This window comes from Rhinopithecus bieti, unplaced genomic scaffold (assembly GCF_001698545.2).
Source record: "Rhinopithecus bieti isolate Rb0 unplaced genomic scaffold, ASM169854v2 scaffold_13742, whole genome shotgun sequence".
Classification (NCBI taxonomy): domain Eukaryota; kingdom Metazoa; phylum Chordata; class Mammalia; order Primates; family Cercopithecidae; genus Rhinopithecus; species Rhinopithecus bieti.
In genome coordinates, this window is record NW_016807807.1 from 828094 (window position 1) to 840833 (window position 12740).

General features: G+C 39.9%; 1 protein-coding gene across 1 annotated transcript in view; it reads left to right on the forward strand.

Moving 5' to 3' along the window:
- Positions 1 to 12740, forward strand: part of LOC108536784 (E3 SUMO-protein ligase RanBP2-like) — a 75250-nt gene that overhangs the window by 11668 nt on the left and 50842 nt on the right. The window contains 5 exon segments of the mRNA XM_017883814.1: positions 4320 to 4390; positions 5965 to 6076; positions 6501 to 6653; positions 10662 to 10892; positions 11233 to 11378. Coding sequence (XP_017739303.1) covers positions 4320 to 4390; positions 5965 to 6076; positions 6501 to 6653; positions 10662 to 10892; positions 11233 to 11378 — 713 coding nt within the window.

Consider the following 12740-nt stretch of genomic DNA (forward strand, 5'->3'; position numbering starts at 1 on the left):
TTTTTTTTTTTTTTTTGAGAAAGAATTTCACTCTTGTTGCCCAGGCTGGAGTTCAGTGGCACCATCCTGGCTCATCACAACCTCTGCCTTCCAGGTTCAAGCGATTCTCCTGCTTCAGCCTCCTGAGCAGCTGCGATTACAGGCATGCGCCACCATGGCTGGCTAATTTTGTGTTTTAGTAGAGACAGGGTTTCTCCATGTTGGTTAGGTTGGTCTTGAACTCCCAACCTCAGGTGATCCACCCACCTTGGCCTCCCAAAGTGCTGGGATTACAGGCGTGAGCCACCATGCCAGGCTACAGAATAATTTTAATTAAATCCATTTTATCTGTTTTTTTGTTTGTCTATTTCTTGTGCTTTTGGTGTCATATCTAAGAATACATTGCTAAATCCTGGGACATGAAGATTTACCCTGTTTTTCTTAAAGTGTTGTTTTTTTTTCTTTTTTTTTTTTTTTTTTTTTTTTGAGACGGAGTCTCGCTCTGTCCACCAGGCTGGAGTGCAGTGTCGCGATCTCGGCTCACTGCAAGCTCTGCCTCCTGGGTTCAAGCCGTTCTCCTGCCTCAGCCTCCCGGGTAGCTGGGACTACAGGCGCCCGCCACCGCGCCCGGCTAATCTTTTGTATTTTAGTAGAGACGGGGTTTCACCGTGGTCTCGATCTCCTGACCTTGTGATCCGCCCGCCTCGGCCTCCCAAAGTGCTGGGATTACAGGCGTGAGCCACCGCGCCCGGCCAGCTTTTTGCTCTTATGTTTAAGTTGTTGGTCCATTTTGGGGTCATTTTTATATATGGAGTGTGGTAGGGTCCAACTTTATTCTTTTGCATGTGGAAATTTCGTTGTACCTTCACCATTTTTATAGAGACTGTTGTTTCCTTATTTAATGGACTTAGGACCCTTGTCAGAACCAACTGGCCATAGATTTATGGGTTTATTTCTGAACTCTCAATTCTGTTTTGTTGGTCTGTGTGTATCTTTATGCCGTATGACACTGTTTTGATTGTTGTAGCTTTGTGGTAAGTTTTGAAATTGAGAAGTGTGAGTTCCTCCAAGTTTGTTCTTTTTCAAGAGTGTTTGGCTTTTGGGCACTTTGCAGTCTCATCTGAATTTGAGGATTGGCTTTTCCATTTCTGCAGAAGTGACCATTGGAGTTTTGGGATTCCAAATTTGGGAAATAGGGACTGTATTGAATCTGTAGCTCACTTTGGAGAATATTGACATCTCAACAATATTAGGTCTTCCTATGTGTGAACATAGATGTCTTTCCATTTATTTAGGTCTTTTAAATTCTTTGAGCAGTTTTGTTTTTGTTTTTGTTTAGACAGGGTTTGGCTATGTCACCCAGGCTTGAGTGCAGTAGTGCTATCACTGCTCACTGCAGCCCTGACCCCCCGGGCTCAAGCCACCCTCCTGCCTCAGTCTCTGGAGTAGCTGGGACTACAGGCAAATGCTGCCATGCCTGGATATTTATTTTGCATTTTTAGTAGACACAGAGTTTTTCCATGTTGCCTAGGCTGGCCCCAAACCCTTGGGCTCAAGTGATCTACCTGCTGAGGCCTCCCAAAGTGCTGGGATTGCAGGTGTTAGCCTGGCCTTGAGCACCATTTTATAATTTAAGCATACAAGTATTTCACCTCCTTGTTTACATTTATTCCCAGGCATTTTTTCTTTTAGATGCGATTGTAAATGGAATTGCTTTCTTAACTTGCTTTTCTGAGTGTTCGTTGCTGGTACAGTAGTCCCTTCTTATCCACAGTATTGCCTTATGTGGTTTTACTTACCTGCGTCACCCATGGTCCAAAAATATTGAATGGGGCAGGGCGCGGTGGCTCACGCCTGTAATCCCAGCACTTTGGGAGGCTGAGGCGGGCGGATCACGAGGTCAGGAGATCTAGACCATCCTGGCAAACACGGTGAAACCCTGTTTCTACTAAAAATACAAAAAAAAATTAGCCGGGCGTGGTGGCAGGCACCTGTAGTCCCAGCTACTCGGGAGGTTGAGGCAGGAGAATGGCGTGAACCCGGGAGGCGGAGCTTGCAGTGAGCCGAGATTGCACCACTGCACTCCAGCCTGGGCGACAGAGTGAGACTCCATCTCAAAAAAAAAAAAAAAAAATTGAATGGAAGATTATATAAACATTTCATAAGTTTTAAATTGCAAATAGTTCTGAATAATATGATAAAATTTCACAGCCTCTTGCTGCGTCCTACCCAGGACACGAATCATCCCTTTGTCCAACATATTCACGCTGTATATGCTCCCCACCCGCTAATTACATACTAGCCATCTCAGTTATCAGATCAACTGTTGGAGTATTGCAGTGCTTGTGTTCAGGTAACCCTTATATTATTTAAAATGGCACCAAAGAGCAAGAGTAGCAATGCTGGCAATTCACAAATGCCAGAGAGAAGCCCTACAGTGCTTCCTTTAAGTGAAAAGGTGAGTTTTTGACTTAGGAAAGAAAAAAGATTATGTACTGGGGTTGCTAAGATCTATGTTAAGAACAAATCTTTTGTCCATGAAATTGTGAAGAAGGAAAAAGAAATTTGTACTAGTTTTGTTGTGACATCCCAAACTGCAAAAGTTACAGCCACAGTGTGTGATAAGTGCTTAGTTAAGATGGGCAAGACATTAAATTTGTGGGTGGAGGACACAAACAGGAAACATATTTCCATTGATGGCAACCTGGTTGGGTACTATTCATCGTTTTGGACATTCACTGGGGTCTTGGAATTTCAGAAATAAGATGTTTGAGTAGCTGTATACTCTTTATCACATGGATGGAACATAATCTGGTTGTATCAGCATTTTTTTTTTTTTTTTTTTTTTTTTTGGAGATGGAGTCATTCTGTTGCCCAGGCTCCCAGGCTGGAGTTCAGTGGTGCGATCTTGGCCCACTGCAGCCTCTGCCTTCTGGGTTCAAGCGATTCTTGGCTTCAGCCTCCTGAGCAGTGGGAATTATAGGTGTGTGCCACCATACCCAGCTAATTTTCATATTTTTAGTAGAAATGAGGTTTCTGCATGTTGGCCCGGCTGGTCTCGAACTCTTGTCTTCAAGTGATCGCCTGCCTCAGTCTCCCAATGTGCTGGGATTACAGGTGTGAGCCACCGCACCCAGCCTGATGTGTATCAGCATTTTGGACTTTGGAGTTTATGTAACCAAGGAACCAGGCTGTGGACCTTGTTTATTACTTGAAGAATTCAATGTTTATTTCTGCCTTTTTGAATACTTGACTGTAAAATACTGATCTGATCTGTAGAGAGAACAGTACATGGACCAGGGAATCCTCAGTGACTTAATAGGTCCTAAGTACTGACTTATTCTTTCCCATAGAGATTTACACATGGTAGGAGAAGAGATTTCTGGAATACCTTTCCTCCCCCGAGAAAGCTGGTTTATTTTGTTTGTTAAGTGAGAGAGTGGTACCACAGGGTTTCCAAGATTTCCAAGGCTGATGAAAATTCTTAACTTCTGTTGTCTGTCTTACTTTCTTGAATTTATTTTTTGTGTGTATGTATTTATTATTTAGAGATGGGGTCTCCCTGTGTCACCCAGGCTGGAGTGCAGTGTCAGAGTCATAACTCACAGCAGAGTCAATCTCCTGGGCTCAAGTGATTCTCCTGCCTTGGCCTTATGAGTAGCTAGGAACACAGGCATACTCCACTATGCCCGGCTGTTTTTTTCCCCCTGGAGACAGGATCTTGTTGTGTTGCACAGGCTGGTTTCAAACTCTTGGCCTCAAAGCAGGCCTCCCACCTTGGTCTCTGAAAGTGTTAGAATTAAATAGAGTTAAAGGTGTGACCAACTGCGTCCAGCTTATTTATTATTAGTAGTATTTTTTTTTTGGAGATGGGGTCTTGATCTGTCGCCCAGGCTGGAGTACAGTGGCACGATCTCAGCTCACTGCAACCTCTGGCTCACTGCAACCTCCACCTCCTGGGTTCAACTGATTCTTGTGCCTCAGCCTCCCGAGTAGCTGGGAGGCACCCGCCATCATGCCTGGCTAATTTTTGTAGAGATGGGGTTTCACCATGTTGGCCTGCTGATCTCAAACTCCTGAGCTCAGATGATCCGCCCACTTTGGCCTCCCAAAGTGCTGGGATTGTAGGCATGAGCCACCGCATCCAGCTCTATTTTTTGTTTTATGACAGGAAATTATAAAACATGGAATTATGCATTTTTCAGGCTTTAAAAAATACTTTTAAGTGAATGAAAACGGCATATCTGAACATAAACTTAGGACAAATTTTTACTACTTTTGAAAAAATGCTGGAAAATATTTCTGTATGAAAAGTAAAACAATTTTCAATATTTTTTTAGAAGTCAATGAAAGGATTCTATTTTGCAAAGCTGTATTATGAAGCTAAAGAATATGATCTTGCTAAAAGTAAGTACAAACTGTAACATGTATTCGTTTTTTTAAAATCAATGCCTTTTCTCATTTTCTTTGAAATAGGTAAAAATATGTTCTTTAGTAGTTTTTCCTAAGTGTATTCTGAAATAAGGGATTTATCACTCAGACTGATGCTAATGACCAACCTAGATTCCATTGAGATTGAAACTGTAATTAGTGTTTTCTGCATGCTGCTGTTTGTTTATATCAAGGGCAAGAAATTGTTTGTCTTAAAACACTTTTTCTAAAAATTGTCTTGTGTTAGAGTAAAAGAGGACCATGCCTATATCTTAATTTATTTTTGGTTAGATATCAGATACTTTAATCAGATGGGAAATAGCAGTGAATAAAAATTAAACTGCAATTGCAAGACAGGAGAATGGCTTTTGTATAAAAGATCTTTAATTGACACAATATGTGATGCTCTAAGGCTGTATCCTAGGGATAGGAAGCTTGGTGATTCTGATTTCCTGACTTGGAGTGGATTAAATCAGGAAATGAAGAGGGAGGCAGGCATTTTTTTTTTTTTTTTTTTGAGGCAGTATCTGTTTCTCTTGACCAGACTGGAGTGCAGCGGCTGGCTCCATCTTGGCTCACTGTAACCCTCTGCCTTCCGGGCTCAAGAGATCTTCCCACCTCAGCGCCCCAAGTAGCTGGGGATACAGATGTGCACCACCACACCTAGCTAAGATTTGCATTTTTTGGTAGAGACAGGTTTCACTGTGTTGCCCAGGCTGATCTTGAACTTCTGAGCACAGAAGTCTGTCTGCCTCAGCCTCCTGTAGTGTTGGGACTACAGGTGTGTGTTATTGCTCCCAGCCGGGAGGCAGGCTTTTAAAGGCATCCAAAGATGGAAATGCTGGTAAGAAAGGAAAAATGGTGGTACATAAGTTATGTAACTAGCAGCACTGCGACTGTTAACCCTTGTACCTTTTTACTGTGAGACTTTGCTCCCTTAGTTTAGGTCTGGCCTAATTTCTCTGATCATAATACTGTCAAGGAACCTAGAGGATATTTACTTATTTTAGTTGTCACTTGATTTGAGAAATGGAGATTTCCTATATTTGGTACTATAATTAGTAATTTTTCTTCTGTTCGATTTTAGCTGGATATAGTACTGTTAGAAATTACTTTCTCGCTTAAAGGGTAAATATATTTCCCTTTGTTGTTTGGGAAGTTGTTGCTCTTTAGTATTTTGCATTATGATAACTTTTAAAATGTTTACTGTAATCACTTTTCTAATTTATTTGCAAAACTTAGTGCTTTACTAAAATGTGATCAGAAAGAAAAAGCAATTTATATGTTCATTTCTTATGTGTGGATAACACTGGAGAAAATTTGGTAATTGTGACATTTAATGGTAAAATGAGTATGTGGTCAACTCTATGTACGTGTTTTTAAGTATTACCCATTTCTTTCTATGAATACTTTTGAGTTATCTGCATAAATAGTGGTAGTCTTGAGTAACAATATAAACGAGTTTAGTGGTTGCTTTGGTTTAAGATGTGTTCTTCAGTTAGCATTTAAAAGTACAGTTCTAAGTTTAATTTACTTTTGTATTTTAAAAAACAGATACATATGTACTTATATAAATGTGCAAGAGAGGGATCCCAAAGCTCACAGATTTCTGGGTCTTCTTTATGAATTGGAAGAAAACACAGATAAAGCCGTTGAATGTTACAGGGTAAGTTATAGGATTCAAATACAGCCTTTGCATAGCCAAACACATGATGCCAAGACAAATTTTTATGAGTAAGTCAAATATATTTTATGAATATGATAAAATAGGCATTGGTATCACAGTACCATTATGCGACACAGCTTGGAACAGATTTAGAATTGTTTAACACCTATAAATTGTAAGTCTAACAGTCAGACATGGTGTTCTTTTGTGTTTTTTGCATTCAAATGATACAGATATAATTTTTATTTGATTAATTTCCAGAAAATTCCAAGGCACTTTAACACCTTTGAAGTAACATGTTTTCTCTAGAAGTAGAATTTTATAATGGTTGGAGTGATAATTTTTTAACCTTTATATGTAAGTATATATACTCCTACATACATACATATAATTTACTAATCTTTAATTTCTTTTCTGATATTAGCGTTCAGTGGAATTAAACCCAACACAAAAAGATCTTGTGTTGAAGATTGCAGAATTGCTTTGTAAAAATGATGTTACTGATGGAAGAGCAAAATACTGGGTTGAAAGAGCAGCTAAACTTTTCCCAGGAAGTCCTGCAATTTATAAACTAAAGGTAAAAAAACAAACAAAACGTAAAGGGAGAAAACTTAAGACATAACCATTTCTAATATTTGGAGTTTAAATTACTTTTCACTAGCAAACCTTAAGCCCAGGTGTTTGTGTTTCCTTTAAAATTTTCTTTAAAAGTGTATTAAAACCTTTCCGAGCAACTGCTGTCTTATTAGACATTGTTATACTTTATAAGTGACATTTACCCTTCTGGGATAATTAATATTTTAGGGATTTTACAGTTTAGTAGCTGTAAATTAAGTAGAGCTAAGATTTACATTAAAGAATTTGGTGTACAATTTTTGCTTCGTTAAGTGAAAATTACCTACAGGATGACAGTTTAGGGATATTTTAAAGAACAGTTTTCTAATAACTATTGTCTGAAAGTAGAAGGGATTATATTTTGAGATACTAAGGTTTTCAAGCAAAAAATAAAGGTTTGTCTGGTATATAAGACGTAACTTAGTAAACTTAGTAACTAAGTAACTGTAAACTTAGTAACTTAGTAAACTTAGTAAACTAAGTGACTGTTCTGGAGAAAATCTACACAAATATGTTTGGCAAACATTTAAAATGTATATTGTAATGTTTATTAATGTAAATTTTATTGTACATGTACAATATTAAATTATAAATGTATATTTGCCTTTAGCAGCCTCCTACCCCCATTATATGTTTCTGATAGAAATTTAAAAATTTTTAATTTTGAAATAATTATAAATTTTTTTGCACAGGAACTTGCAAAGATTGTACAGAAAGATCCTGTATACTACTTCATTTTTCCCCAATGCTTATACAGGTTGAGCATTCCAAATCCAAAGTCCTAAATGCTCCAGAATCTGAAATTTTTTGAGCACTGACCTGATGCTCAAAGGAAATGCTCATTGGAACATTTTGGATTTCAGATTTTCAAATTTGGGATGCTCTGCCTGCTAAGTATCCTGCAAATATTCCAAAGTCTGAAAAAATTCAAAATCTGAAATACTTCTGGTCCCAAGCATTTTGGATAAGGGATATTCAACCTGTTTTACCTGACCAAACACAATATCAAAATCAGGAATTTTGACATTGGCACAATGTGTGTGTATAGTTTTCTTTTCATTTTATCACGTGTAGATTCATACCACCACTGCCGTCAAGATACAGAACTACTCTATTACCACAGAGATATTCCTCATGCTACCCCTTTTGTAGTCACGCTGCTTCCTTCTCTTCACTGTGCCTAACCTCTGGCAACCATTAATCTGTTCTCCATCTTTATACTTTTGTGATTTCAAAATGTTATGTAAATGTCATCATGAAGCATGTGACTTTTTTTTCTTTTTTCTTTTTTTGTTGAGACGGAGTCTCGCTCTGTTGCGCAGGTTGGAGTTCAGTGGTGCAATCTTGGCTCACTGCAACCTCCGCCTCCCAGGTTCAAGCTATTCTGCCTCAGCCTCCCTCGTAGCTGGGACTATGGGCACACGTTACCATGCCCTGCTAATTTTTGTATTTTTAGTAGAAACGGGGTTTCACCATGTTGGCCTGGCTGGTCTCGAACTCCTGACCTCAAGTGATCTGCCCACCCCAGCTTCCCAAAGTGTTGGGATTACAGGCGTGAGCCACCGTGCCGGGCAAGCATGTGACCTTTTGAGGTTGGCTTGTTCACTCAGCATAATACAATTTGTGATTCATCTAAGTTTTATATATCCATAGTTGGTTCCTTTACTTCTGAGTAGTATTTCATGGTCCACAATTTAACCACTCACCTTTTTTTTTTTCTTTTTTGAGACAGAGTCTTGCTCTGTCTGTCGCCCATGCTGGAGTGCAGTGGTACTATCTTGGCTCACTGCAACTTCTGCCTCCCGGGTTCTCAGGTGATCCACCCACCTCAGCCTCCCAAAGTGCTGGGATTACAGGTGTGAGCCACGGCGCCCAACCTTAACCATTCACTTTTGAGGGGCATTTTGGTTATTTCTAGGTTTTGACTATTGTTCAACTGCTATGAACAATCATGTGCAGATTTTGAAGCTGAAAAGCATTGAAAATGCTTCCAAAGATAAATATTACTGACAAGTTAAGTTTTTCTCCCCAGTAGTAAGCTGCTGGATTTTAAATATTAGTCTAAAACGTTAGGTCTAATTGTGCAGATTTCTTTACTATATTCTTTAGGTGTTATGCCTCAAACATAATTCCCATGTTGGGCGTGGCAATCCAGTTAATTTGGTGTCAGTAGTGTTAAAGAACATACATAATGGTAGGGGATTCTTTTCTTGCAGTGTAACAAGTTAGATACTTTGAAGCGTTCTTTAAAGATTTTCTTTAATAACTTGAAGGCGCTGTTACACTTTTCCTGTATCAGATTTTTTTTTTTTTTGGAATTGAAGTCCGTGAGATTTATAACTCTCATGCAAAGCAAATCCATTTCTCCTAAAATTTAAGGCTTGCTAAGGTAAACAATTTCTAACATTTGTTTAATGAATGAGAGTATTACTGTTGAGAAGGCTTTTCTCTCGAGTATGAGATAGAACTTTTAAAAAAGCACTCAGTGGTTTTAAAAAATTTTTTTAACATAGAGTCAAAGACTAGGGCTTTTGCAGTTAGGGAGAGGCCAGGGTATCATCCATCTCATCCAGAAGAGGAGAAATTGATAAAGGAGAGAGGGGAATGAAATACAGACTACAAATGGGCGGCTTGGTCTTTGATAGCAGAGACAGTTGGGGGAAGATGAGTTTAAGTAGGTAAAGTAAAATGGAATTTATATGTGATAGTATCAGGTTTCTCAGTGAGGGTCGAACCTAGGTTATAAGTTGAAAGTGAGAGTCAAAGGAAGGTATGGGAAAATTGAGGAAATAGGAGGTGTGAAGTGTCAGGGAGTGGAGAAAGTGAGTCTGTTAGTACTAAAATGGTATTTTGTTCTAGGCAGGACCAGTTTGAGGGTTGAGATAATGAAAATGAAATCAGTTAGCCTGGGATTGTGATTTCCCAAATCTCAGCACACAGAAACCAATTGGGAGGGTTCTTGTGAGGATAAGAGGGAATTAGTTGAAGGGATCTGTAAGCAAACAGTAATTATGGATTTAAGGGATTATAGCATTTTTTGCCTGACAGAAGAAAGTGTGTGTATTTATATGTGTTTACAGGTGTTTAAAACTTGATGATGTCATTATCCTGAAGGGAACTTGTCATGTGGTGGAGAAGTATATTTCTGGCATAAGGTTATATAGGCCCCCAGTGAGGTGGAAGAGTAAGAAGGGTGGTATGCTGGTTTCAGTGGTATGACCAAAATACAGATTTTGAAAACCTGTGTCAGTGGCAAATGGATGGTTGAGGTTGGAGTGGAGGACAACATCACTGGAGATGAGGTGATTAAAGAACTGAGTAGTCAGCCTGGGGAACACGGCAAGACCCCATCCCTACAGAACATTAAAAAACATTAGCCAGGCATGGTGGTGCATGCCTGTAGTCCTAGTTTCTTGAGAGGCTGATGTGAGAGCATGGCAAATGAGGAGTGAGTGGCCACAAACCCTACTTCCTCTCCTTGTCATCATGGTAGTGGGGGTTATCCTAAGATGACACTCTCTTCATTTAAGGTCAGGAGGTGATGACAGTGCTTTGAGATGATGATGAAGGTAACAGAACAGTGGGAGGAGAGGGGATGCGGGATTGAGTCAGATTTGAGGAGATACAGAGCAGTTTGAAGGTAAGGGCCTTGTTGCCGAGGATTGACTGGGGACGTCTAGGCTTCTGGTGGTGACTCAGATGGACAGGGATGTGTGGCAATAGTCGTGGTAGTTTCTGAGGAGAGTATGAGCTACTGCAGTAATCACAGATGCTTTTCTTCACATACAGTTCTTGAGGGTTAGTTTCTGGGTTGTAAGCAACTCTCAGAAGGGACGAATAAGGCTTACAGGATGGTGTTTTTGGTGGCATCATCATAAAGCTAGACATAGTGGAATGGTGCTCTTTGGGAGCATGACTTGTTTAAAATTGCACAAGTGTTACTCTAATGATTTTTTCCCCCTCTAAATAGGAACAGCTTCTAGATTGTGAAGGTGAAGATGGATGGAATAAACTTTTTGACTTGATTCAGTCAGAACTTTATGTAAGACCTGATGACGTCCATGTGAACATCCGGCTAGTGGAGTTGTATCGCTCAAATAAAAGGTTGAAGGATGCTGTGGCCCACTGCCATGAGGCAGAGAGGAACATAGCTTTGCGTTCAAGTTTAGATTGGAATTCATGTGTTGTACAGACCCTTAAGGTAGGTAAAAGCTATTGGGTCTTTACATTTCTATGTAGGCAGTTAGCATACTTCTTTTTGTACTAAAGCAGCAGTGCCCCTCAAGACTTACATTTCTTTTATTTATGTAGAACAATTATAAAATGAAATTTTTTACTAGGATCAGTTAAATTTATAATGGGAAGATTGGGGAGATAACTATGATAAATGTATATATTTTGGTGTTTTCATTTATAAGGTTGATGTAAAATCAATATAGTTTCACAAACATGGAGTGAGAAAAGGAATTTGTAGGCATAAAATGATTAATTTCTTAACATTTGATTAAGTTTTGTAACTTACTGTTCATTCCACAAAATAGGAATATCTGGAGTCTTTAGAGTGTTTGGAGTCTGATAAAAGTGACTGGCGAGCAACAAATACAGACTTACTGCTGGCCTATGCTAATCTTACACTTCTTACGCTTTCCACTAGAGATGTGCAGGAAAGTAGAGAATTACTGGAAAGGTAAGTTGACTTTGACGAGAACACTTTAGTATAAATTCAGTTTTTCTTTTTGCAGTAAGTTCATTGCTCTAAACTTCTTTACTGAATCGTTATTTCTATAATGTACCTAGGAGTTATAGTTAATACAGTGAACCACTAGGAGGCAATCTTATTTTTCTTCTTTTATGGAGAAGTTCTAATTGGTTTTATATAACTTTGCTTTTTAGAGAACTCTTACAGTTATTTCCCCATCTGATACAAGGAAAGAAACTCATTTCACTGAGTGCAGGGAGTAGGTAATTTTCTTGAAAAAGTACATAGTGTCCTAAATTGGTAGGGTAAGAGCAGTATCTGAAAGAAATAACTTGAAGATTATTTTAGAAAACATGTAGGATGTTATAGTTTGTATTCCTTGTATACTCAAATTTTTTGGTCACAAGTTCCTTTTACGTTTTTCTTAAGGACATCAAAGATCTTTGTATGTGGGTTATTTTCTTTCCCTCCCGTCCCCTCCCCTTTTCTCTCACCTCCTCCCATCCCTCCCCTCTCCTGCCTTCCCTTCCCACCTTCCCTCCCCGCTTCCCATCCCTCCCCACTCCCCACCCGTCCCGTCCCCTCTTCTCTCTGTTTTTTAGATGGAGTCTTGCTCTGTTGCCAGGCTGGAGTGCAGTGGTGCGACCTTGGCTCACTGTAACCTCCGCCTCCCGGTTTCAGGTGATTCTTCTGCCTCAGTCTTCCGAGTAGCTGGGACCACAGGCGCACACCACCACGCCCAGCTAATTTTGTATTTTAGCCCAGCTAATTTTTGTATTTTTAGTAGAGATAGGGTTCAGGGTGGTCTCAATCTCTTTTTTTTTGGAGACTGAGTGTCACTCTCACGAGGCTGGCATGCACTGGCGCAATCTTGGCTCACTGCAGCCTCTGCCTCTTGGGTTCAAGTGATTATCTTGTCTCAGCCTCCTGAGTAGGTGGGACTACAGGTGCCCACCACACCTAGTTATTTATTTATTTATTTATTTTTTGAGACAGAGTCTCGCTCTGTCGCCCAGGCTGGAGTGCAGTGGCGCAATCTCGGCTCACTGCAAGCTCTGCCTCCTGGGTTCACGCCATTCTTCCTCAGCCTCCTGAGTAGCTGGGACTACAGGTGCCTGCCACAATACCCGGCTAATTTTTTATATTTTTGGTAGAGATGGAGTTTCACCCTGTCATCCAGGATGGTCTCGATCTCCTGACCTCATGATCCACCCTCCTTGGCCTCCCATAGTACTGGGATTGCAGGCGTGAGCCACCGCACCCGGCCCACACCTGGCTAAGTTTTGTATTTTTAGTAGAGACGAGGTTTCATTGTGTTGGCCAGGATGGTCTCGATCTCTTTTTTTTTTT